Source organism: Bos indicus x Bos taurus, chromosome X, assembly GCF_003369695.1.
Source record: "Bos indicus x Bos taurus breed Angus x Brahman F1 hybrid chromosome X, Bos_hybrid_MaternalHap_v2.0, whole genome shotgun sequence".
Lineage (NCBI taxonomy): Eukaryota > Metazoa > Chordata > Mammalia > Artiodactyla > Bovidae > Bos > Bos indicus x Bos taurus.
This window is the reverse complement of record NC_040105.1, coordinates 67013162-67036882: the sequence shown is the minus strand read 5'-3', so window position 1 is coordinate 67036882 and position 23721 is coordinate 67013162. Positions and strand designations below refer to the sequence as shown.

General features: G+C 35.2%; 1 protein-coding gene across 5 annotated transcripts in view; it reads right to left on the bottom strand.

The window, feature by feature from the left end:
* Nucleotides 1–2265: 2265 nt before the first annotated feature.
* Nucleotides 2266–23721, bottom strand: part of CHIC1 (cysteine rich hydrophobic domain 1) — a 41386-nt gene continuing 19930 nt past the window's right edge. The window contains exons 3-8 of one of the 5 annotated variants that reach the window (XM_027534431.1): nucleotides 23387–23542; nucleotides 17248–17280; nucleotides 4762–4818; nucleotides 4462–4521; nucleotides 4304–4352; nucleotides 2266–3151 (exon numbers count right to left, since the gene is read on the bottom strand). In XM_027534431.1, coding sequence (XP_027390232.1) covers nucleotides 4326–4352; nucleotides 4462–4521; nucleotides 4762–4818; nucleotides 17248–17280; nucleotides 23387–23542 — 333 coding nt within the window. In that variant the 3' untranslated portion in view covers nucleotides 2266–3151; nucleotides 4304–4325. The remainder of the gene's footprint in view (nucleotides 3152–4303; nucleotides 4353–4461; nucleotides 4522–4761; nucleotides 4819–17247; nucleotides 17281–23386; nucleotides 23543–23721) is intronic. The other 4 variants (XM_027534430.1, XM_027534433.1, XM_027534432.1 and 1 more) reach the window with 4 other exon arrangements.

Below are 23721 nucleotides of genomic sequence, written 5' to 3'. Positions count from 1 at the left end.
AGAAAGAATCAAAGAGTAGCTTAAAAATGTTAAAGCTTATTTCATTTTATACACAATTTATGGGGGTAGAGATGCATAATGGAAAGTCAGAGAAGGAACAGTTTTAACTTGTAACCTCAAAACTTTGTAAGATTTATATAGTTCAGCAGATACATGTTATTTTCTCTGGAAACATCCATAGCAGGTTTCACAAATGAATATTATATAACAAAGAAAACTCAAATTTGTTTCTTTAATCTAAAAACAACTGGCACAAAAATACTTCATTAACTTGATGTGCTCTATCCTGAGGATATAAGAAAAAAGTCAGTGAGTGAGAAATTAATGTCCACAGTGTACTCTGTCATTTCAGCATTCACTGCTGCCAATATCACTGAAAAGAAAACAAGTCTCTTAAAGGACTCAAAAATACTCAACTGCTAATTAGTCCCCTCCAAAGGAAAAGAGCTTGAAAAAGTAGTCATAGAAGAAAGAAAAAAATTGGGTATTTTCTGAGTAGTTCAAGAAAATAAGTCAATCAACATAATGAATAATAAGATAATAAATTTAAGAGTTACTAGAATAGGTTTTAAAATTAAGTTTACACATGCTGGTAAATTTTTTTATGATAAATACTACTGTAACTTGAATTATATACTCTGTTACCTCCAGATGCACTCTATTCCTGTCTCAATATTTGTTTTATAGAAACAATTCACCACTTCCTGCTGTTCTTTGAGCAAAACAAGTGTGATCTATACATGGCAGAAAAAGTTACTATGACCATCATATGGCCAAATTCTAAGTTTACAGGAAAAAAATGAGATTATAAGGGTTGACTCAAAGTAATTATTCTATCAGTGATAATTAGAAATTTTGTATTATGCTGAAATCAATTTTGGTATTAAACTGTCATAATTTGAAACCTAAACATGATATTAGCTGGAACATAAACCACAGATGCAATTTTTCCCCGTATTAATCTATAAAACAAGACATTTGGTACACATTTTCAGAGGTTTCCACTTTGTCTATAAAAATACACCTTCAATTTTGCAGCAGACAGACAAATGATATTTGCAGGCACACACAATATATTAAAAGTTAGAGATTCTGGGTGGTATGGGGGTAACAGGGTTCTACAGAGAGAGGTGGAAAAGTTGTTCATGCAATTATATTCACATATCAAAAATCTCTTTTTTCCCCTCTTCTTTTACTGGTCCAGGACTGTGGATTTCAAATTAGGCATAAATTTTAAAAGTGGCTTTAAAAGGCTTGACCTTGTATGAAAAAATGATTGCTTCTTCATTGGGATTAATGTTTGCCTAAAAAAGTTAACTAATAGACTAAAATAATAAATAAAATATTATTCAGTCTCAGATACTTTTATTTTTAACACTAGGAATTACAAATAGTGTCTGCATACAGGCATAAATTTGCAGTTGAACTAATGCAATGTAAAGCTTTCATTATGTTAAAAACTCAAATTCTAGAAGAATTAAGAGTGCCTGCTCTTATTCCAATGTGAAGAGAAATAGAGAAATATGCACATACCAATGAAAAGGCTGCATGTGTGGCTACTTTAGAAACTATTTTAGTTAAATTCTTGTCTTTCCTCATTAATAGTATCCATACCTTTACAAAAGATCCCCAAAATGAGGACTAAGAATATTTAATCAATTATGAATCTGCCACTTTAGGTAGAGCTTTTCAATTAGCTCTCTCTTTCTCAAAGTGGATCATAACTCCAGATAGGGGTTAGCGGTGGCTTTCCTGGGGATGGGGTCTGCTGCTGCTGCTGCTAAGTCGCTTCAGTCCTGTCTGACTCTGTGTGACCCCACAGACGGTAGCCCACCGGGCTCCCCCATCCCTGGGATTCTCCAGGCAAGAATACTGGAGTGGGTTGCCATTTCCTTCTCCGATGCATGAAAGTGAAAAGTGAAAGTGAAGTTGCTCAGTCGTGTCCGACTCTTAGCGACCCCATGGACTACAGGCTACTAGGCTCCTCCGTCCATGGGATTTTCCAGGCAAGAGTACTGGAGTGGGGTGGGTGGGGTCTAGATACTTCCTAAAACACCTGAAACTTGAGACACTCCTTAAAAGGTCATAATCCTGTGTATTTCCAAGTGAAGAAAAGGATACATAAAGGGAGACAAATGAGGAGAGTGAGGCTGTGAAATGTGTCAGACGTCAAATGAATTCTTTTGTAAGTGGAAGACAAAATGGGATGTATTGAACTAAATGGAAAAAATAAGGTTCTTGGTTTCAGGTGCAATGCAGAAGATCTCAGACAATGATTTCAATTTTAATCTTCTCATTACAAAGGGCCATCCTGCCCACACCTGAAATTTTTAACATACTTATTATGGCTTTGCCATAACACAGCATGTTAACAATCTATACATTCGAAAGGATGCTTGCAAACTTCATTCACATTAAAATTTATGCAGAATTGTTGGCAACATATTAAGAATAACAGTACATTCTGTAAACCATGACATATCACATTTTTTTACTTTATGCAAAGAAACAATATTTACAGGTCTTTAGGAGTTTAAATATTTTATCTACTAATGTAAGTGATAATTAAGCAAAGTGCAGGACAAAACCAGTGCTATTAACCGCATGTCCTTTAAAAGCAGGTAAGAGTAAAACCGTTTCTAAAAGCTACCAAAAGCTTATTTATGTATGTTCAGTAAGGGATTACAGAGCATTAAATAGCCTAGAAAAATGATGCATATTTAGAAACAGTTAAGTATGAAAATTATAAGGCAGCATGCTCAGAACATGTTTTTGTTTTTTAAACACCTGCACTGATGTTATATTTAGTGGCAACTATATATATATATATACACACATATACACACACACACACACATATATATGTGTGTGTATTTATTTAAAAATTGACAGTGCAAAATACAAGCCTCATTTAACAACAACAAAAAGGATGTGCAAAATTTCTTCTTAAACCAACACAAATGAAGTGTGAGGAGAATATTCTACGATTATAAAGAATAAATTGAAAACAGCAAAGGAGACCATCTTCATTCCAAAATCATCTACAAGGCACTAAGGGTAGGAAATGACAGGTAAAACAGAAGTGACTGAATAAAATTCCTCAGTCAGGTCGGAATATGGGATATTTTGGTAAGAATTCTATTAGTATTACCTGTAAAATAAAAATAAACAAGAATATATTGACAAAATTTTCATTTACTGTAACTTATACATAACCCAAAAAGTCTATAATCATTTCTCACAGGACTATGTTTTGGTCTTATACTATAAAGCAAGTGAAATATATAAAACAGTTACAAAAGGAACTTACCACAAGTTATTGTTAGATTGGCAATTAAACTGAAAAACATAATTACTTGCTATAGCTCATAGTTTTTATTATCTGATTTACAGTAACCGTTTAGTTAACAGAAAAGCAAACCCTATTATATTTTAATGTCTTTTCCATTTTCCCTTGGTTCCCTTTTTTTGTAGCAAAGTGGAAGGGATTAAATGGGAAGGATACAAATTTTATTAGAATCTCTAACAAAAATTTATTAGGATTAGGATTAGAAAAAAATACCTTCACTTATATTACATTTATATATTTTTCAATTAAAACAGCTGATATTGGTTGAGTATTACTATCTTTTAGAAGCTTTTTTGTAAAAAATAGTGTTCAAATGGATTGATTAAAACATTTTAATTTAAAAAAGGTTTGGGAATAAAAACAATATATTTATAAAGTTACATAAAGTTACAATAATTTATACAAGGTTTTACCTACAGAGAATTTTAGATTTGTGGTCATTTGCACATTATCCTCAAGACTATTCAAAGTGGAGAAAGATACATAATAATCCTTACTTATGAAATAGAAATGGAATGTTTATTATTAAATATATATTACATGTCAGCAACTTAAAGTTTGGATAAATTTCATATTCTTTTGAATGTTAATGATATTCAATTTATCACATTGGCTATATGTGACTTTATGCATTGTGACTAAGATCGCAGATCTTTCAGTTTAAAAAAATTAGAATCTATAGTTTCTTCACTGAAAGCTATTAATAAATATCAGCTAAGGGAACAAAAAAAAGCCAGGAATATGAATCCAGAAGTCAATTCCTATTTTATGTAAGTTTTGACAAGATTACATTTAGGAATATTTGTTCATCTGCGCCCATCAACATGTGTTATGGTTTGCACCCGCGTTAGAAGATTAAGGTTTTACCACGTTTTCATCTGAGCATAGTAGCTAAAGTTTCTCTAAGATATAAATAATTGTCAGCTTTCAAGATATTTTATGTTGGCTACAAACCTAAAAATGTGGAAGGAAATCTCTATGTTCCAAATGACAAAAGTTCAAGCTGAGAAGAAAAAAGGTAGAAAGAAGATGTGACAAATGATAAATACAGTAAAATGTAACATTCAGGATGGAATCCAAAAATACGCAATTAAAGATAACTGCATACTTACATACTCCATCATATTGCTAGTTTCACATTTCCTTTTAGTCAACTTCCAGTGCAAAGCAAGCTAAGAAGGTAAAGTTTGTTAAGAATTTTAACAACAATTTATATTAATTATTACCTACACATTAGAATAAACCACTGAACAACAATCCAGGAATAAGATACTTTTAAAAACACTTTGTAAAGAATAAATATTAAAAAGTGAGTATTCTCTAATCCATGCTTTTGTGGCTGAAAACTTTCCATTTTTTCAATTTATTAATGCAAATATGAATGGAATACTTATTTGCTTAAACTTTCTTACCTTGTGATACAATCTGTTATTTTCCCATTCTAACAACTTCTGAATTGATCTTCTGGTCTATGAGAAAGAATAAGACTTTGTTACAAGATGAAGAGCTTTGTAAACTATGTGTATATTCTTCTGCATACTTGTAAGATCCCATTATTTTCTCCTCTTGCCTTTTCTTTTCAAAACAAAATATGTACAAATTACTCTGTGTTGTGAGTCCATTAAATGGACTATATAAAAACATTACCAGTACTGCTAGTAGTCCATTTATGAACCTAAATCTAGACTTTCGTATATCTATTCACAAGGTTAGTTTTTTAATATACATATAATATGCCAAGCTAATCTGATTACTCATCAAATGTTTTCCTATCAGAGTTCTTAGCATAATACCTGACAAATAGTAGTCAAGGTCTACAAGTTCAGTAAAACAAACCAACACATATCAGAATTTACACTGAAAAGAAGTACAAAATCAGGCAGTTGAAAAATTTGTATTTAGAGGAAAAAGTAAAAACAAGAGAAGCAGTACTGTAGTAAACAGGAGGACAGAGGCTGAGTTTATCATTTGGAGTGCATGTATTTTGAAAGGAATAAGAAAAGTTCGCAAAATGTTCCAAAACATTAAAAGACTGTTAGGCATTTTTGATTTTTAACCAAACTTGGGTCTCCTGCATTGCAGGTGGATTCTTTACCATCTGAGCCATCAGGGAATCACAATAAATGGAGAGAGACTAAATATTTTCCTCCTAAGATTAGGAACAAAACAAGGATGTCTCCTCCCGCTAGTTTTATTCAACAGCATATAGATGTTATAGCCAGGGCAATTAGACAAAAATAATAAAGGCATCCAAATTGTAAAAGGAAACATGAAACCATCTTCATTTGCAGAGGACATGATCTTGTATAGAGAAAACCCTATGGAATCTAAAACATTACTTGAACTAATAAATAAGAATTCTGGCCCCCATGATCTTTACTTCCTGGAGTTACACCTGTGAATGTTATACTACATTGCAAAAGGGACATTGCAATTGTAATTAAAGTTATTAATCATTTGGCTTTAAAATAGGGAGATTATTCTAGATTATTTTGGCAGACCCAATGTAATTCCATGAGCCCATAAAAGCAGAGAATTTTTTCCAGCTGATGGAAGAATACCCAGACGGGTCTGAAACACAAGAAGTACTCGAACCATCATTGCTGGCTTTAAGATGGAAAGGTCACATAGAAAGTCTAAGGAGGAGATGATTTCTGAAATCTGAAAGAGGCTGGGAGTAAGTTCTTTCCCAGAATCTCCAGAAAGGCATGCAGCTTTGCCAACACCCTGATTTTGGCCTTATAAGATTCTAATAAAAAAAAAAATGTGAAAGTGAAGTCACTCAGTTGTGTCCAACTCTTTGTGAATAAGAGAACCCAATTAAGCCACACTGTACCTAGACTTCTTACTGTGAATTAATAAAATAGTGTTAAGTCATTAAGTTTGTGGAAATTTGTTATGCTAGACAAAAAAGTAATACAAGGTTCTTACATATAAAAATCAATTATATTTCTATATACTATCAGTGAACAATCTGAAAAAGAAAGTAAAAGATTAATTCCATTCACAATAGATTTTTCTTTTTATATGTTAATCCCATACTCCTAATTTATCCCTATTCACAACAGATTTAAGTATAAAATATTTAGGAATAAATTTAACAAAAGAAGTATAAGATGTGTAAGGTGAAAACTAAAATACATTGCTAAAGGGAATTCCCTGGTGGTCCAGGGAGCCTGGGTTGGATCCCTGGTTGGGAAATTAAGATCCTGTAAGCTGCACAGTGTGGCCAAATAAAAACTCCAAAGAACAAAAAACACTGCTAAAATAAATTTCAAAAGAGGTAAATAAATGGAAAATATCCCATATATATATATTCATGAGTCAGTCCTCACATTGACATTCTGGGTGGGCTCTTACTAACCTGATGTTATATTTGACACATAAAAACTTTTAATTTGATTAAGTCAAATTTATCTTTTAAAGTAGTGTATGCACAAAACTAACTTAAAATGGATCAAAGACCAAGTCATAAGAAACATTAAAACAACTAGAAAAAAACACAGGAGTACATCTTTTAAATCTTGAGTTAGGCAAAGCCCTCTTAAGATATGATATAAAAGGCACAAGCAACACTATTTTAAAAGATAAATTTGACTTAATCAAATTAAAAGTTTTTATGTGTCAAATATAACATCAGGTTAGTAAGAGCCCACCCAGAATGTCAATGTGAGGACCTTAGGGAAATCTCTTTCCTGGAGAGACAACTATTAAGCTTATCAGTATTACCAAGTACAATCATTCAAATGTTCTAGAGATTGATCAAAGGGTTTACAACAGATTGAGAAGTAGTTATTCAACAAAATCTATGGGAAATAAGTAATAACAGTGGGAAGCCTTGGCATTGGAGCTAGACACTATACTCATATCTGCCTTGTGGAAGAACTGCTTCAGTGTAAGGCAGTTTCCACATCTCCCAGATACGTGGAGTAGAACAGTTCTTCTGGTTAGTTTGGGCAGACAATGAAAATAGGTAGATCCCATTTTCTATAGTTCTGTGCAATAAAAGGCCTAAATCAAGTGGGTGATGTCAGGAGAGCAGCACCTATTTCCCTACCCACAGCTTCTGAAAAATAGGCAGGATAGTTGGCAAAGAATGCAGTCCCTCTTTCTGGTACACATCTATGTTGTAGGTGAGCTGTTACAGTTGCTCTGACAACTGAGTGGCAGTTGCTATCTTCCCAGCGTCCTATGGCAGACATATTCTGGGTAGATATGAAAGATGGGGAATATTAGCAGACCCCACTCTCCCTGGCTTTAGGTTAAGAAAAAAGCCACAACTAATATCATACTAAATGGTGAAAGATTGAAAGCTTTTCCTCTAAGACAGAAAGAAGACAATGATTGCCACTTTTATTCAACATATTACTGGAAATTCTAGACAGAGAAATTAAGCAAGAAAAGAAATAAAAGGCATCCAAATCAAAGAGGAAGAAATAAAATTATCTCTCTTTGAAGGTGACATTATATTATGTGTAGAAAACCTTAAAGAATCCACAAAAAACCCTGTTAGAGCTAGCTAACAAATTCAGGAACATTTCAGAATATGAAATCAACATGCAAAATTCAAATGCATTTCTATATAACAGCAGTAAACAATTCAAAAAAGGAATTAAGAAAACATAACATTTCTAATAATATCAAAAGAAGAAAATACTTAATAATTAATTTAAGCAAGGAGGCAAAAGACTTGTACATATAAAATTATAAAATGATACTAAAAGAAACTAAAGACTTAAATAAATGTAAAGAATCCCATGTTCATAAATTGGAAGACTTAATATTGTTAAGAAGACAATATTATCCAAAATGACCACAGATCCAATGCAATCCTTATTAGAATCCCAGTGACTTTTTATATAGAAATAGAAAATTTCATCTTAAAATTCACATGGAACCCCAGAAGACTCTTATTAGCCAAAAAATCTTGAAAATGAGAAACAAATATAAAGGACTCACATTTCCTGATTTTAAAACTTATTACAAAGCAATAATAACCAAAAGAATATAGTACTGGCATAAAGATAGACATATAGACCAATGGAATAGAACAGAGAGCCTAGAAATAAACCCCTCAAATAAACAGTCAACAGATTTCTGACAAAAGTGACAACCGTTCAATGGGGGAAAAGGACTTTTAAATACTGCAAAAACTAGATATCCATATGTGAATGAATTAAGTTGAATTTTAAATTTATGCCATATGCAAAAATTAACTCAAAATGGATCAAAGAATTAAACATAGGAATGACAATCACAAAAGTCTTAGAAGAAAATACAGGAGACAATCTTCACGACACTGAATTTTGCAATTATTTCTTAGATATGACACTGAAGCACAGGCCAAAAGGATGGCAGAAAATATCTGCAAATTACATATCTATAGGGAATTAATAACAAGAATATATATGCCACAACTCAACAACAAATAACTAAACAAGCTAGTTACAAAATGGGCAAAGTACCTAATAGACAAATGGTCAATAAGCAAATGTAAAATGCTCAACACTACTAGTCATTAAGGAAATACAAATCAAAACCACCATGAGATATCACTTCACACTCATTATGGTGGCTATTATCAATAAAATGGAAAATAGTGAATGTTGGTGAAGATATGGAGAAACTGGAAACCTTGTGCACAGTTTACCAGAGTAGAAATGCAGAAGAGGAAAACTCTGTGGGAACTAGGACTAGGATAGCAATTTTTGTTGTTGCTGTTTGTTTGATATCAATGCCTGAACTTTAATTGATGAATTGTTGGAAGCTCAGTGGGGACAAGTTTGAGAGTTTGAAATTCCAAAGGGGTCCAGTCTTGGTGGAGACTCCCACACTTTTATGACTTTATTACCAGGAGACCTATCAGGTTCTCACAGTGATTGCAGAAAAATCCCCTCATCCTTCCAGCAGGAGAAAGGGAAGAACAGTCAGTCACATTTATATATGCCCATAACATTCTGTTCTTCTTAGCAAAGCCTGCTCTTCAGAGAAACTACTGTACCAGAGCCTAATCTACTAGGATATTACTAGAGCCTAACCAATCTCGGAGAAGGCAATACACAACTCTAGCATCCTCTAGCTTTCCTGTCCCACCTAAAGGGGAAAACAAAACAAAAAAAATCTGAGAAGCACTTCTGTAGGGTACAGCCGAGGAGCACAGTCTCAATAAAAAATTAAGCCTAAACAGAATACAATAGAACATGTCCAGTCCCCCAACACCTTGTTTAGTTGTTAAGTTGGTCCTACTCTTTGAAACCCCATGGACTGTAGCCTGCCAGGCTCCACTGTCCATGGGGTTTCCCAGGCAGAAATACTGAAGTGGGTTGCCATTTCCTTGTACTTGGGATCTTCCCAACCCAGGGACTGAACCTGCATCTCCCTCATTGGCAGATGGATTCTTTACCACTGAGCCACCAGGGAAGCCTCCTTCCCCAGCACCTTACTACTAAATCAATAAGGCTTCTGTATTATAATACAAGGAATACAATTAAAAGAACTGTGCATCTCAGATGATATCTAAGAAGTCTGTAGGGAAATCCAAGGAAAATAGGCCAGACAAAAACAAGGACACTAAGAAATATTTAGCCTTCGATTTCTAATAGCTATGTGCATGTGTGCTCATTTGTGTCAAACTCTTCGCAACCTCACAGACTGTAGCTCTCCAGGCGCCAGTGTTCATAGAATTTTCCAGGTGAGAATACTGCAGTGTACTGCCATTTCCTACTCTAGGGGATCTTTCCGACCCAGGGATCAAACTTGTGTCTTCTGCATTGGCAGGCAGATTTTTTTTTATCATTGCACCACCTGAGAAGCCCTGTAACAGCTACAGTAAACAGTAACACAGTCAAACAAAAAAATAAAATCTCACTTTAAACGCCTATTTATCTCAGTTCCTTTTACCTAGGACATCATGTATAGCTTTCAAACAAAAATCAGAAGTCATACTAAAAGACAAAAAGTTTGAAAAGACAGAGCAAGCATTAGAATCAGACTCAGAAATGGCAGAGATGTTGAAATGATCAGACTGGGAATATAAATCAACTATGAAAAATATACTACATGCTCTAATGAAAAAAGTAGATAACATGAAAGAACAGATGGATAATGTTAGAAGAGAAATGGAAACTATAAGAAAAAAATCAAAAGGAAATGGCAGAGAGCCAAAATATCATAACAGAAATGAAGAATGCCTTTGATGGGCTCATCAATGATTGGAAATGGCTGAAGAAACCACCAAAGAAGATTGAAGGCATATCAGTAGAAACTTACAAAACTAGAAGAAAAAGAAAAGAAAAAAGAAAAACAAAACAGAATATCCAAAAACTATGGGACAATTACAAAAGGAGCAATAGACCCATAATAGAAACTCTACTTCTGTGCCACCAGGGAAGCCCTACATAATAGAAATATCAGAAGGTAAAGAGAAAAAAGAGGAGACGAAATAGTTAAAGCAATAATGACAATGACAATACAATTTCCCCAAATTAATGAAAGGCATCAAACTCATAGATAGAAAAAGCTCAGAATACAAAGCTGGATGGTGGTGGTAGTTTAGTCGCTAAGTTGTGTCCCGACTGTTGTGACCCCATGGACTGTAGCCTTCTCCAGGCGAGAATACTGGAGTGGGATGCCATTTCCTTCTCCAACAAAGCTAGATAAATACTCCAAAATCTACACCTAATCATCTCATATTCAAACTACAGAAAGTCAAGGAAAAATGTTCAAAGATGCCAGGGGAGAAAATACCTTACATATAAAGAAGCAAGGATAAGAGTCATATTAGCCACCTCCTTAGAAACTATTCAAGCAAAGAAAAAAGTGGAATGAAATGTTTAATGTTTTAAAATAAAATACTACCAATCTAGAATTCCATCTGTGCCCAGCAAAACTGTCCTTCAAAGATCAAAGGGAAATAAAGACTAAGACCAAAAATTAAGGGCCTCTGTTGCTACTAGACCCTCCTTGCAAGAAATGTTAAAATAAGTTTTATTTAGAAAGAAGTAAAGCCTGACGTGCTGCGATTCATGGGGTTGCAAAGAGTCGGACACGACTGAGCGACTGAAACTACTGAACTGAACTGAAAACACTACAACTAAGAAATCTGGATCTACATACAGAAAGAGTGTAGAGAAGAAACAAATGGATATAAAATAAAATCTTTTATTTCTTCTATTCTCAACTGATCTAATAGCAGTTTGTTAATAACAATAATGTATTCCATGATTATAGCTTATGGATAAGTAAAGTGAATGACAGCAATGTTATAAGGGATTGGAGGGAAGAGCTGGGAATATTCTGTAATAAGGTAATTGTTCTACCTGGGAAGTGGTACTGTGTTATTTGAAAGGGGACCTGGATTGGTTTTATATGTATATATATTGCAAACTCTCTTTAGTGAGCAACCACTAAAAAGATTAAAAAGTAGGATTAGTGATATAGTAAGGGAAGATAAATAATACTGTCATACAAAAATAATTAAGCAGAAGGCAAAAAGACTGCAAGATGAAAATATGAACAAAGAACAAGAGTAATGAATAGAAAACAGTAACAAACAAGGTAAATATTAGTCAAATTATAACAATAATCACTTTAAATATCAAAGGTTTAAATATATCAATTAAAAAACAGAGACTGTCAGAAGGGATCAAGAAATAAAACAACTAAGTGCTGTTTACAAGACAACCACTTTAAATATGAAGACATACAGAGACTATAAGTAAAAAGACGGAGAAAGATACACCATAGTAATACTAATCAAAGGAACGCTAGAGTCACTTTAGCAATTTTAAACAAAGCAGACTTCAGAGTAAAGAAAATATTCAGAAATAAAGAGATATTACATAATGAAAAAGGGTCAACTTTCTAAGACATAACAATTCTTAACTGAATTTAACTCAGATGACCATTATATTACTACTGTGGGCAAGAATCCCTTAGAAGAAATGGAGTAGCTATCATGGTCAACAAAAGAGCCTGAAATGAATTACTTGGATGCAATCTCAAAAATGACAGAATGATCTCTGTTTGTTTCCAAGGCAAACCATTCAATATCATGGTAATCCAAGTCTATGCCCCGGCCAGTAATGCTGAAGAAGCTGACGTTGAATGGTTCTATGAAGACCTACAAGACTTTCTAGAACTAACACCCAAAAAAGATGTCTTTTTCATTATAGGGGACTGGAATGCAAAAGCAGGAAGTCAAGAAATACCTGGAGTAACAGGCAAATCTGGCCTTGGTACAGAATGAAGCAGGGCAAAGGCTAATACAGTTTTGCCAAGAGAATGCACTGGTCATAGCAAACACCCTCTTCCAACAACACAAAAGAAGATTCTACACATGGACATCACCAGATGGTCAATACCAAAATCAGATTGATTATATTCTTTGCAGCCAAAGATGGAGAAGCTCTACACATTCAGCAAAAACAAGACCGGGAGCTGACTGTGGCTCAGACCATGAACTCCTTATTGCCAAATTCAGACTTAAACTGAAGAAAGTAGGGAAAACCACTAGACCATTCAGGTATGACCTAAATCAAATCCCTTACAATTATACAGTGGAAGGGAGAAATAAATTCAAGGGATTAGATCTGATAGACAGAGTGCCTAATGAACTATGGACAGAGGTTCATGACATTGTACAGGAGACAGGGATCAAGACCATCCCCAAGAAAAGAAATAGAAAAAAGCAAAAAGGCTATCTGAGGAGGCCTTACAAATAGCTCAGAGAAGGTGATGGCACCCCACTCCAGTACTCTTGCCTGGAAAATCCCATGGACAGAGGAGCCTGCTAGGCTGTGGTCCATGGGGTTGCTGAGAGTTGGACACGATTGAGCGACTTCACTTTCACTTTTCACTTTCATGCATTGGAGAAGGAAATGGCAACCCACTCCAGTGTTCTTGCCTGGAGAATCCCAGGGATGGGGGAGCCTGGTGGGCTGCCGTCTATGGGGTTGGAAAGAGTCGGACATGACTGAAGTGACTTAGCATAGCATAGCATACAAATAGCTGTGAAAAGAAGAGAAGCAAAAAGCAAAGGAGAAAAGGAAAGATATACCCATTTGAATGCACAGTTCCAAAGAATAGCAAGGAGAGATAAGAAAGCCTTCCTCAGCAATCGATGCAAAGAAATAGAGGAAAACAACAGAATGGGAAAGATTAGAGATCTCTTCAAGAAAATTAGACATACCAAGGGAACATTTCATGCAAAGATGGGCTCAATAAAGGACAGAAATGGTATGGACCTAATAGAAGCAGAAGATATTAAGAAGAGGTAGCAAGAATACACAGAAGAACTATACAAAAATTATCTTCACGACCCAGGTAATCACGATGGTATGATCACTCACCTACAGCCAGACATCCTGGAATGTGAAGTCAAGTGGGCCTTAGGAAGCATCACTACAAACAAAGCTAGTGGAGGTAATGGAATTCCAGTTGAGCTACTTCAAATCCTAAAAGATGATGCTGTGAAAGTGCTGCACTCAATATGCCAGCCTATTGGGAAAACTCAGCAGTGTTCCACAGGACTGGAAAAGGTCAGTTTTCATTCCAATCCCAAAGAAAGGCAATGCCAAAGAATGCTCAAACTACCACACAATTGCACTCATCTCACACACTAGTAAAGTAATGCTCAAAATTCTCCAAGCCAGGCTTCAACGTAAATGAAGCATGAAATTCCAGATGTTCAAGCTGGATTTAGAAAAGGCAATAGGAACCAGAGATCAAATTGGCAACATCCACTGGATCACTGAAAAAGCAAGAGAGTTCCAGAAAAACATCCATTTCTGCTTTATTGACTATGCCAAAGCCTTTGACTATGTCGATCACAATAAGCTGTGGAAAATTCTGGAAAATATGGGTATATCAGACCACCTGACCTGCCTCTTGAGAAATCTATATGCAGGTCAGGAAGCAATAGTTAGAACTGGACTTGGAACACAGAGTGGTTTGAAATAGGAAAAGGAGTACATCAAGGCTGTATACTGTCACCCTGCTTATTTAACTTATATGCAGAGTACATCATGAGAAACGCTGGGCTGGAGGAAGCACAAGCTGGAATCAAGATTGCTGGGAGAAATATCAATAACCTCAGATACACAGATGACACCACCCTTATGGCAGAAAGTGAAGAAGAACTAAAGAGCCTCTTGATGAAAGTGAAAGAGGAGAGTGAAAATGTTGGCTTAAAGCTCAACATTCAGAAAACTAAGATCATGGCATCCAGTCCCATCACTTCATGGCAAATAGATGGAGAAACAGTGGAAACAGTGGCAGACTTTATTTTTTTGGGCTCCAAAATCACTTCAGATGTTGACTGCAGCCATGAAATTAAAAGACACTTACTCCTTGGAAGAAAAGTTATGATCAACCTAGACAGCATATTAAAAAGTAGAGACATTACTTTGGCAACAAAGTTCCATCTAGTCAAGGCTATTGTTTTTCCAGTAGTCCTTGTATGGATGTGAGAGTTGGACTATAGAGAAATCTGAGTGCCAAAGAATTGATGCTTTTGAACTGTGGTGTTGGAAAAGACTCTTGAGAGTCCCCTGGACTGCAAGGACATCCAACCAGCCTATTCTAAAGGAAATCAGTCCTGAATATTCATTGAAGGACTGATGTTGAAGCTGAAACTCCAATACTTTGGCCACCTGATGCGAAGAACTGACTCATTTGAAAAGACCCTGATGCTGGGAAAGATTGAAGGCGGGAGGAGAAGGGGATGACAGAGGATGAGATGGTTAGATGGCATCACTGACTCAATGGGCATGAGTTTGAGTAAACTCCAGGAGTTGGTGATGGACAGGGAGGCCTGGTTGCTACAGTCTATGGGGTCGCAAAGAGTCTGACGTGACTGAGTGACTGAAGTGATGCCTAACAAAAGAGCATCAAACTACATGAGGTAAAAACTGATGGAAATGCAAGGAGAAACAGAGGAGTCCCCTATTATAGTTGGCAAATTCAATAGCCCTCTATCAGAAACAGATCAAGTAGGCATAAAGTTGGTAAGGACACAGGTGAACTCAAGAGCACTACTGATCTACTGGATATATTTGACATCTACAGACTACTTTATCTAACAACAGCAAATGATAGATTATTCTCAAGCTGAGGTGGAACATATACCAAGACAGACCACATTGTGGGTCATAAAACACATCTTTAGAGATTTCAAAGAACAGAAATCATACAATATATGCTCTCAGACCACAAGAGAAAAATAGTGGAAAATCCACAAACACTTGGAGATTAAACAGCACGCTTCCAAGTAACACATGGCTAAGAAGACATCTCAAGAGAAATTTTAAAATATTTTGAACTAAATGTAAATGAAAACAAAACATCAAAATTTGTGGGATGCAGTAAAATCAGTAGCACTGAATGTATATATTAGTAAAGAAGAAATACCTTGAATCAACCATACATACTTACACCTTAGGGGGAAAAATAGCAAACCAAAGTAAGAAGAAAAGAAATAAAAATTAGAGTAAAAATCAATCAAACTCATAATAGGACTTCAATAGAGAAAAGCCAACAAATAAATAACTGGCTCTTTGAAAGATCAGTAAAATTAATGTGTCTAGGCAGGTTAACTACAAAAAAAAGAAAGGAGACAAAAATGTTACAAAGTTTCAGAAACAAAATACAGGTTATCACTACTGAAGCCATGGAGATCAAAAGGAAAATATAGGAACGTTATTAACAAATCTATGCCCATGAATCTGATAAGCTAGATGAAAAGGGTGAAAGACACTGTCTACTAAAGCCCATGTAAGGAGAAATAGACAATCTTGATAGGCTTATATCTATTAAAGAAACTGAGTCAATAATTAATAACCTCCCCAAATAGAAAACATCATGCCCAGATGGGTTCAAACATTTAAGGAAGAAATACCAGTGCTCTACTGTTGCAGCCTGGTGGAACAGAGACCAGACTCGAGGGTGTGGCAGACTGTGCCCTTGTGATCATCCAAGTATGCCGAACAGACATTCTTGGGGTGGGACCTGCTCTCTGCTCCACTTCACTGCATAACCCTGCATCCATCTCCATGGAAACAAAACAAGATATTCCTGATCAACAGCAGAGCCTGTGCTAATCAAACTCCCCAGTATAGCTATTCCCTAATGAGCTCATGTGACTTCTGCCAATAAAAGTGCAGGCTGAAAGGAGCCATTTTGTCTTCCTGCCATGGAGAGCAGGAGGGCCCCCTGATTCCTCATTTGCCAAATTATATGTGTCTGTCTTTTCATTATGTGCTCACCCCTGTTTTAGGTCTTTCTCACCTGTTGTGCTGGATGTGGCACTCTACAATCTCTTCCATAAAACAGAAACAGAGAGAATATTTCCTAATTCATTCTATGAGGCCAGTATTACAGAACCAGACAAAGGTATTATATGAAAAGAAAACTGCAGACCCAATATTTCTCATGAACATAGATGCAAAAACCTGTACAAAACATTAGCAAAGAAATACAACAATATACACTACAATAAGTGGGTTTATCTGGTTTATGTAAATCTGGTTCATCATTCAAAAATCAATTAATATGTAAGCCATCCCATTAACAGATTAAAAAATAAAAATCACATAATCACATCAACGGAGGCAGAAAAAATATTTGACAAAATACAACACTCATTTACGATAAAAATTCTTGGCAAACTAGGAAGACAGGAACTTCTTCAAGTTGATAAAGAACATCTTACCAAAAAACCTACAGTTAATATCATACTTGATGATGAGAAACTCAAAGCTTTCCTATTAAGATCAGGAACAAGGCAAGGATATTCCCTCTCACCACTGCTTTTCAATATCATTCTAGAAGCCCTAGGTAACGCAATAAGATAAGAAAAAAAGGTACACATAATAAGAAAGAAGAAATAAAAATTATCTTACTTCATAGATGACATGATTGTCTATGTAGAAAACCTGAAAAATCAACAAAACTCCTTGAATTAATATGCAATTATAGAAAGGATGCAGGATACAAGATTAACATACCAAAGTATACTGGTATACATGATGGTACACATCTTTATACATCGTCAAAACCCATGGAATGTACAACATGAAGAGTGAACTCTTATGTAAACTATGGACTTTAGTTAGTAATAATGATGTGTCAATACTGGCTCATCAGTTTTAACAATTGTACTTCAATAGAGCAAGATGTTAATAACAGGGAAAATTGGGGGTTGAGTGAGGGAAGTATATGGGAACTTTGCTTTTTCTCAATTTTTTCTGTAAACCTCAAATTGTTCAAAGATAGTCTATTAATTAAGATATTATCTATAAAAAGTACTAATGAAATGATATTCTTGGATAAAAACTGAGAGAATCCACTGCCTACAGACCTACCATATAAGAAATACTGTGGGGAGTTCCTCAGGCTGAAACCACAGCACATCAGGTATTAGTATGAGTCCACATACAGAAAAAGGAAAACTGAGAAGCTCAATGAATTCCAAGTAGGATAAACTCAGAGACCAATACTTATAGAAACTTTATTCAAACTTTTGAAAGCCAAAAACAAAAAGAAAAATCTTGAAAGCAGCAATAGAGAAGCAACTTATGTATAAAGAGCTCTTCAGTCAGATTAACAGCCAATTTCACATCAGCAACCAAGAGGTTCAGAAGAGGTAGAATGACATTTTTAAAGTGCTAAAGGAAAAAAAAAAATGTCATTCAAGAATTCTATACTTAACAAAACTATCCTTTCAAAAAAAGGAGAAATTATGATACTCCCAGATAAGCACCGAGGGAGTTCACTGCTATTAGAATTGCCTATAAGAAATGATCGGAGAAGGCAATGGCACCCCACTCCAGTACTCCTGCCTGGAAAATCCTATGGATGGAGGAGCCTGGTAGGCTGCAGTCCATGGAGTCGTTAAGAGTCAGGCATGACTGAGCGACTTCACTTTCACTTTTTACTTTCATGCATTGGAGAAGGAAATGGCAACCCACTCCAGTGTTCTTGCCTGGAGAATCCCAGGGACGGGGGAGCCTGGTAGGCTGCCGTCTCTGGGGTCACACAGAGTCGGACACGACTGAAGCGACTTAGCAGCAGCATAATAAATGATAAAAACTGTCCTTCAGACTGAAATGAAAGAACACTGGACAATAACTCAAGCTATATGATGAAATAAAGAACATTAGTAAAACTGAATAAATAAATACAAAAGCCAATATTGTTGTTTTTGTTTTGAAATTTATATTTTCATCCTATATGATTTAAAAGACAAATGTATAAAATGATAATTATAAATACATATTAAAAGATATATAATATATAAGATGCAATTTGTGATAATAACACATATGGGGAGGTATATGCATGGACAGAAGCAGAATCTGTGTATTACTGAAGTTAAAGTGGTATTAATTCAAACTAGTGTGTTATAAGTTTAAGATATTAGTTATAAACCCCAGGGTAACAAATAAGAAAATAGCTAAAAATACATACAAAAAAGGAAATGAGAAGGCACATGGCACACTATAAAAATTATTTAAATATAAAATAAGGAAGTAATGGAGTGAGTATAAAAAAAAAGATATGACACATGGAAAACAAAAGACAAAATGACAGAAGTCCTCCCTTATCTATTACAGATTGAATTATGTTCCCCCCAAATTCATATATTCAAGTGTCACAATCACCAGTACCTGGGAATGTGACTATATTTGGAGATGTGGGCTTTAAAGTGGTAATTAAGCTAAAATGAGATAATTAGTGTTTGTGTGTTTAGTCACTCAGTTGTGTCCGATTTTGCAATCCCATGGACTATAGCCCACCAAGCTCCTCTGTCCATGGGGATTCTCTAGGCAAGAATACTGGAGTGGGTTGCCATGCCCTCCTCCAGGGAATCTTCCCAACTCAGGGATTGAACCCAGGTCTCCCACACTGCAGGCATTTTCTTTACGATCTGAGCCACCAGGGAAACCCCAAAATTAGGGTTTGCCCTAATCCAATATGCTGCTGCTGCAATATGACTAGTGTCCTTATAAAAAGAGATTAGGACACAGATATGTATAGAGGGAACCAGGTGAAGGCACATGAAGACCCAGGGAAAAAAACAGCCATCTATAAGCCAAGGAGAGAAGATTCAGGAAAAAAAATAAAAAGCATCAGCTTTCCGAAAACCTTGACTTCAGACTTACAGCTTCTGGAACTTTGAGAAAATGCATTTCTGTTGTCTAAACCACCTAGTCTGTGGTACTTTATTAAGGCAGCCCTGGCAAACTAATATATTATCATTAATGACTCTAAATGCAAATAGATTAAACTCTCAATTAAAAGGGAGAGATCTACAGCATGGATATAAAAATATGATCCATGAGTCTACAGGAAACTCAGTTTAGATTCAAGACACAAGTAGGTTGAAAGTGAGAGGACAGAAAAAGACTTTCCACTGTAAATAGTAACCAAAAAAAAAAAAAAAGGGCTAGGGTAGATAGTACTGGACAAAATAGATTTCAACTAAAAAAAAGTTACAAAGATGCTCAGTATATGTGTTAATATACTCAGGCTACTATGACAAAAGACCATATTCTAGGTGGCTTAAACAACAGCTCTAAAGTATGGGAAGTCTTAGATCAGAGTATCAACATGGTTGGTTGAATTCTTATGGGAGCACTCATCCTGGCTTATGGATAACTTCCTTTTTGCTGTATCCTCACACAGTAGAGAGATAGAGAACAGCTCTCTGATCTTTTCTTATAAGGGCATTAATGCACCATGAGGACCCCATGTTCATGACTTTATCTAAATCTAATTACCTTCCAAGGGCCAAAGTACCAACCACCTGTAAATACCATTAGATTAAAGGGGAGGGCTGGAACATATGACTTTTGAGGGAACACAATTCCATAACAATATATAGTGATGAAAATAAAATCTTTCATTTCTTATACATGTTTTAATGCCATTCTCCCAAAAAAATAAAATAAAATTAAAAAAAGAAAAATAATAATAAAATCTTTCAAGAGGAAATGACAATTATAAACATATATACAACTATCAACAGATCTGCAAAATACATGAAGCAAAAACTGACAGAACTGAAGGGAGAAATAGACAATTTTACAATAATAGCTAGGACTTCAATACCCCACTTTCAATAGTGGATAGAACAATTATGCAGAAGATCAATACAGAAAGGCAGGACTTGAACAACACTGTGAAACAACTAGATCTAACAGGCATATATAGAACCTTCCACCCCACAACAATACAATTTTCTTCTTGAGTGTACATGGAGTATTCTCCAGGATAGGCTATATGTTATACCACTAAATAAGCCTCAATAAATTTAAAATGATTAAAATCATACAAAGTATCTTTTCTAATAACAATGGAATTAAATTAGAAATCATAAGGAAAACAACATTATTGGTTCATGTTGTAAGCCTGAGATAATAGTCCCTTCCCTCTGAACATCCCTCTCAATTTAGTAAATATTATAGCAAAAACAAAGGTAAATGTTAAAAGTAATTTCAAATTTAAGGATGGTAGTATGCTTAGGCCTGAAAATTGATGTAATATCACTGTGGTAAATATAAAAATGGTTAAGTGAAAACCTTCATTTCATATATCATGTAGCCATAGAATCCTATCAGAGCCAAGAGAGACTAGGAGCAGCTCAGGGCATTCTGGTTTGTATTTCTTTTCTTTCAACTAATTTGCTAGAAAAATAACCATGATGTATACTGGCAAAAAATAGTTTACAAGGCAGACTGTTTACATAGTTCTTTCTTGGAAACATTTTATAATCATTCATTTATACAGCAATGACCTTTGACACAGGGCAGATTAATTATATTATTTCCATTTTATTTTGTGGCTAAACACAGACATGACTGTCATGAAGCTAGATTCCTCATTAGAAAGGCAAGAGCCGCTCTTAAATTGTTGCATTTTATTTTTTATTTCTCCATGTAGACAAAAAAAGCAGTGAGGTATCTTAAATCTCTTCATCTTCACAACCACCTTAAAGTAAGTAATATTATCTGGATTTTATAGGTGAAGAAGTTGAGGCTCCAAAAAGGACAGTGTCTTGTACAAGGTTACTAGAATATGCTTGCTGCTTCATTGTCTAGTGTGTTTAACAAGTTAGTATGTACAACATTGAGGGTCCTAACGATAAAGTGTACAGAGCAAGGCAGATAATGTAAATGCTGGGTAGTTCTGTGGTGAATCAGAGACCACATGTCCTATTTAAAGGAAGCAGCCACCACTCAGCAAGGGCCAACTGCTGAAATGTAGGCATGTGGGTCCCATATTGCCAGACTTTTAGATTTGACAAGAGACACTGGCTATTTCAAATTTTATTTATATATGGAATTTAGAAAGATGGTAACAATAACCCTGTGTACGAGACTGCAAAAGAGACACTGATGTATAGATCAGCCTTATGGACTCTGTGGGAGAGGGAGAGGGTGGGGAGATTTGGGAGAATAGCATTGAAACATTTATAATATCATGTATGAAACGAGTCGCCAGTCCAGGTTTGATACACAGTACTGGATGCTTGGGGCTGGTGCACTGGGACAACCCAGAGGGGAGGGTAGGGGAGGGAGGAGGGAGGAGGGTTCAGGATGGGGAATGCGGGTATACCTGTGGTGGATTCATTTCGATATTTGGCAAAACTAATACAATATTGTAAAGTTTAAAAATAAAATAAAATTAAAAAAAAGAGAAATATTCTAATTTTTAAATGCTAGCAATTGATTTAAATGTTTAAAGAACAGAGTGGGCTGGATTTAGCCCACAGGACTACAGTCTGCATATCTGTACTTAATAGACTGTAAAAATTGACAGATCAGTGATCTAAGAATATACTGATACCTTAATTTCAATATGAATACTTAATTAACCATAGAGGGCGTAGGGAGAAATCATAGCATCAGCGTTAATGTCAAATCAGTAGTGCTCATAGTGAAATCACATGACTGAATAAACTGCTTCTATTTCAGGCCTTGTGGTGGAGGTGTTAATAAACAGGCAACTATGTAAACAGGTCATCAGAAAAAAAGATCCTGGATAATATTAAAATCAAAAACTCTGTTCTTAAAGTAACTGAAATTGGCTATATCTGTGTGATGAAAAAAATCCCATAATTTAACTTACAGAAAGCCATTTGAGAACACTGTTCATGCTTTGACAAACAATAAACTAAGCTCTATTTAAAATAAAGCTCTGACCTACTGGTAGTGACCAAAACGATTAATAAAATGTCCAATTTTCCATTCAAAAAATGATAGGGGTGGCAGCATTTTATTTTTTGAAGCAGACATTAAGAAGGGCAGGAGAAAGATGGAGAGGAAAATATGAGTACTTGGTGGGAATCTTTCTGGTTTTTATGAAACAACTGTACCATTAATTATACCCCATCAAGGTGCTGTGAATTTGAATATGCTTATTATTTAGAAGTTTAAGTGAATCATCAATGTTGTACAGGGAAAAGAATTGGAGGTAAATGAATTAATTTTCCTCACTGACTTGAATTAAAAAGTGTAAAGATATCTTTCCAGTGGGTAAAATATCATTCTGAAGATCAAAATAAAATTTTAAAGAAAATCAGATTAAGATAGTAGTCTTAAATCTATGCTGCAATGAGTAATGTCATGCCAGAACGTTGTTTCAACATGTTCAAAACTAACCAAGATTTCCCCCACCAACTTTGTAGATTACTTTCACTTCTTCAGATCAAGAAAAAACTCTCCCGTACACTTGTGACTTGGAAATACTTTAAATCATAACTTCAGATTTTGTAAAAAGAATAAGTAGCCAAGTTACATTTACTTAAGCACTCCACTTACTTTGTACTTATTTAAAATAATGACTGGAACCCATATTAAGTAATAAAATGTTGATAAAGATTGGACAAATGGCTCAGTATCACTGGCCCTGAGTTTCTTTATGTCTAGAATGAGGACAGCATTGCTAGGAGAATTAAATCCTGTAAAGTACTTGGCACACAACAAGTGTTCAATAAATGTTAGCTCATTATTATTACACAATAAAATGGTTACTCACTCTTTTGTTGAGACAAATAACAGGCCACAGGCTGCAACCCAATGTGCAACAGCAGCAGAGACAACCACAGAGCAACCATTTCACATTGACTGGGAGAGCCTTTTTCAAACATGCATTCACACGGCCAATGCTGGTCTTAAATTCTTCTGGGGCCACCTACAACAAGGGCACAATCTTTAACACTTTGAGGGCAGCTTTCTACTATTTATCTCTAAACCTAAATAAAATGTTTGTCTTATTACAAACACTTTAAGGAATTAACATATTTATTTCCTCCCTATCTTTTCCTATAAATAGGTATTACACGCTCTTGGATGACATTAGAAAGCAAAACA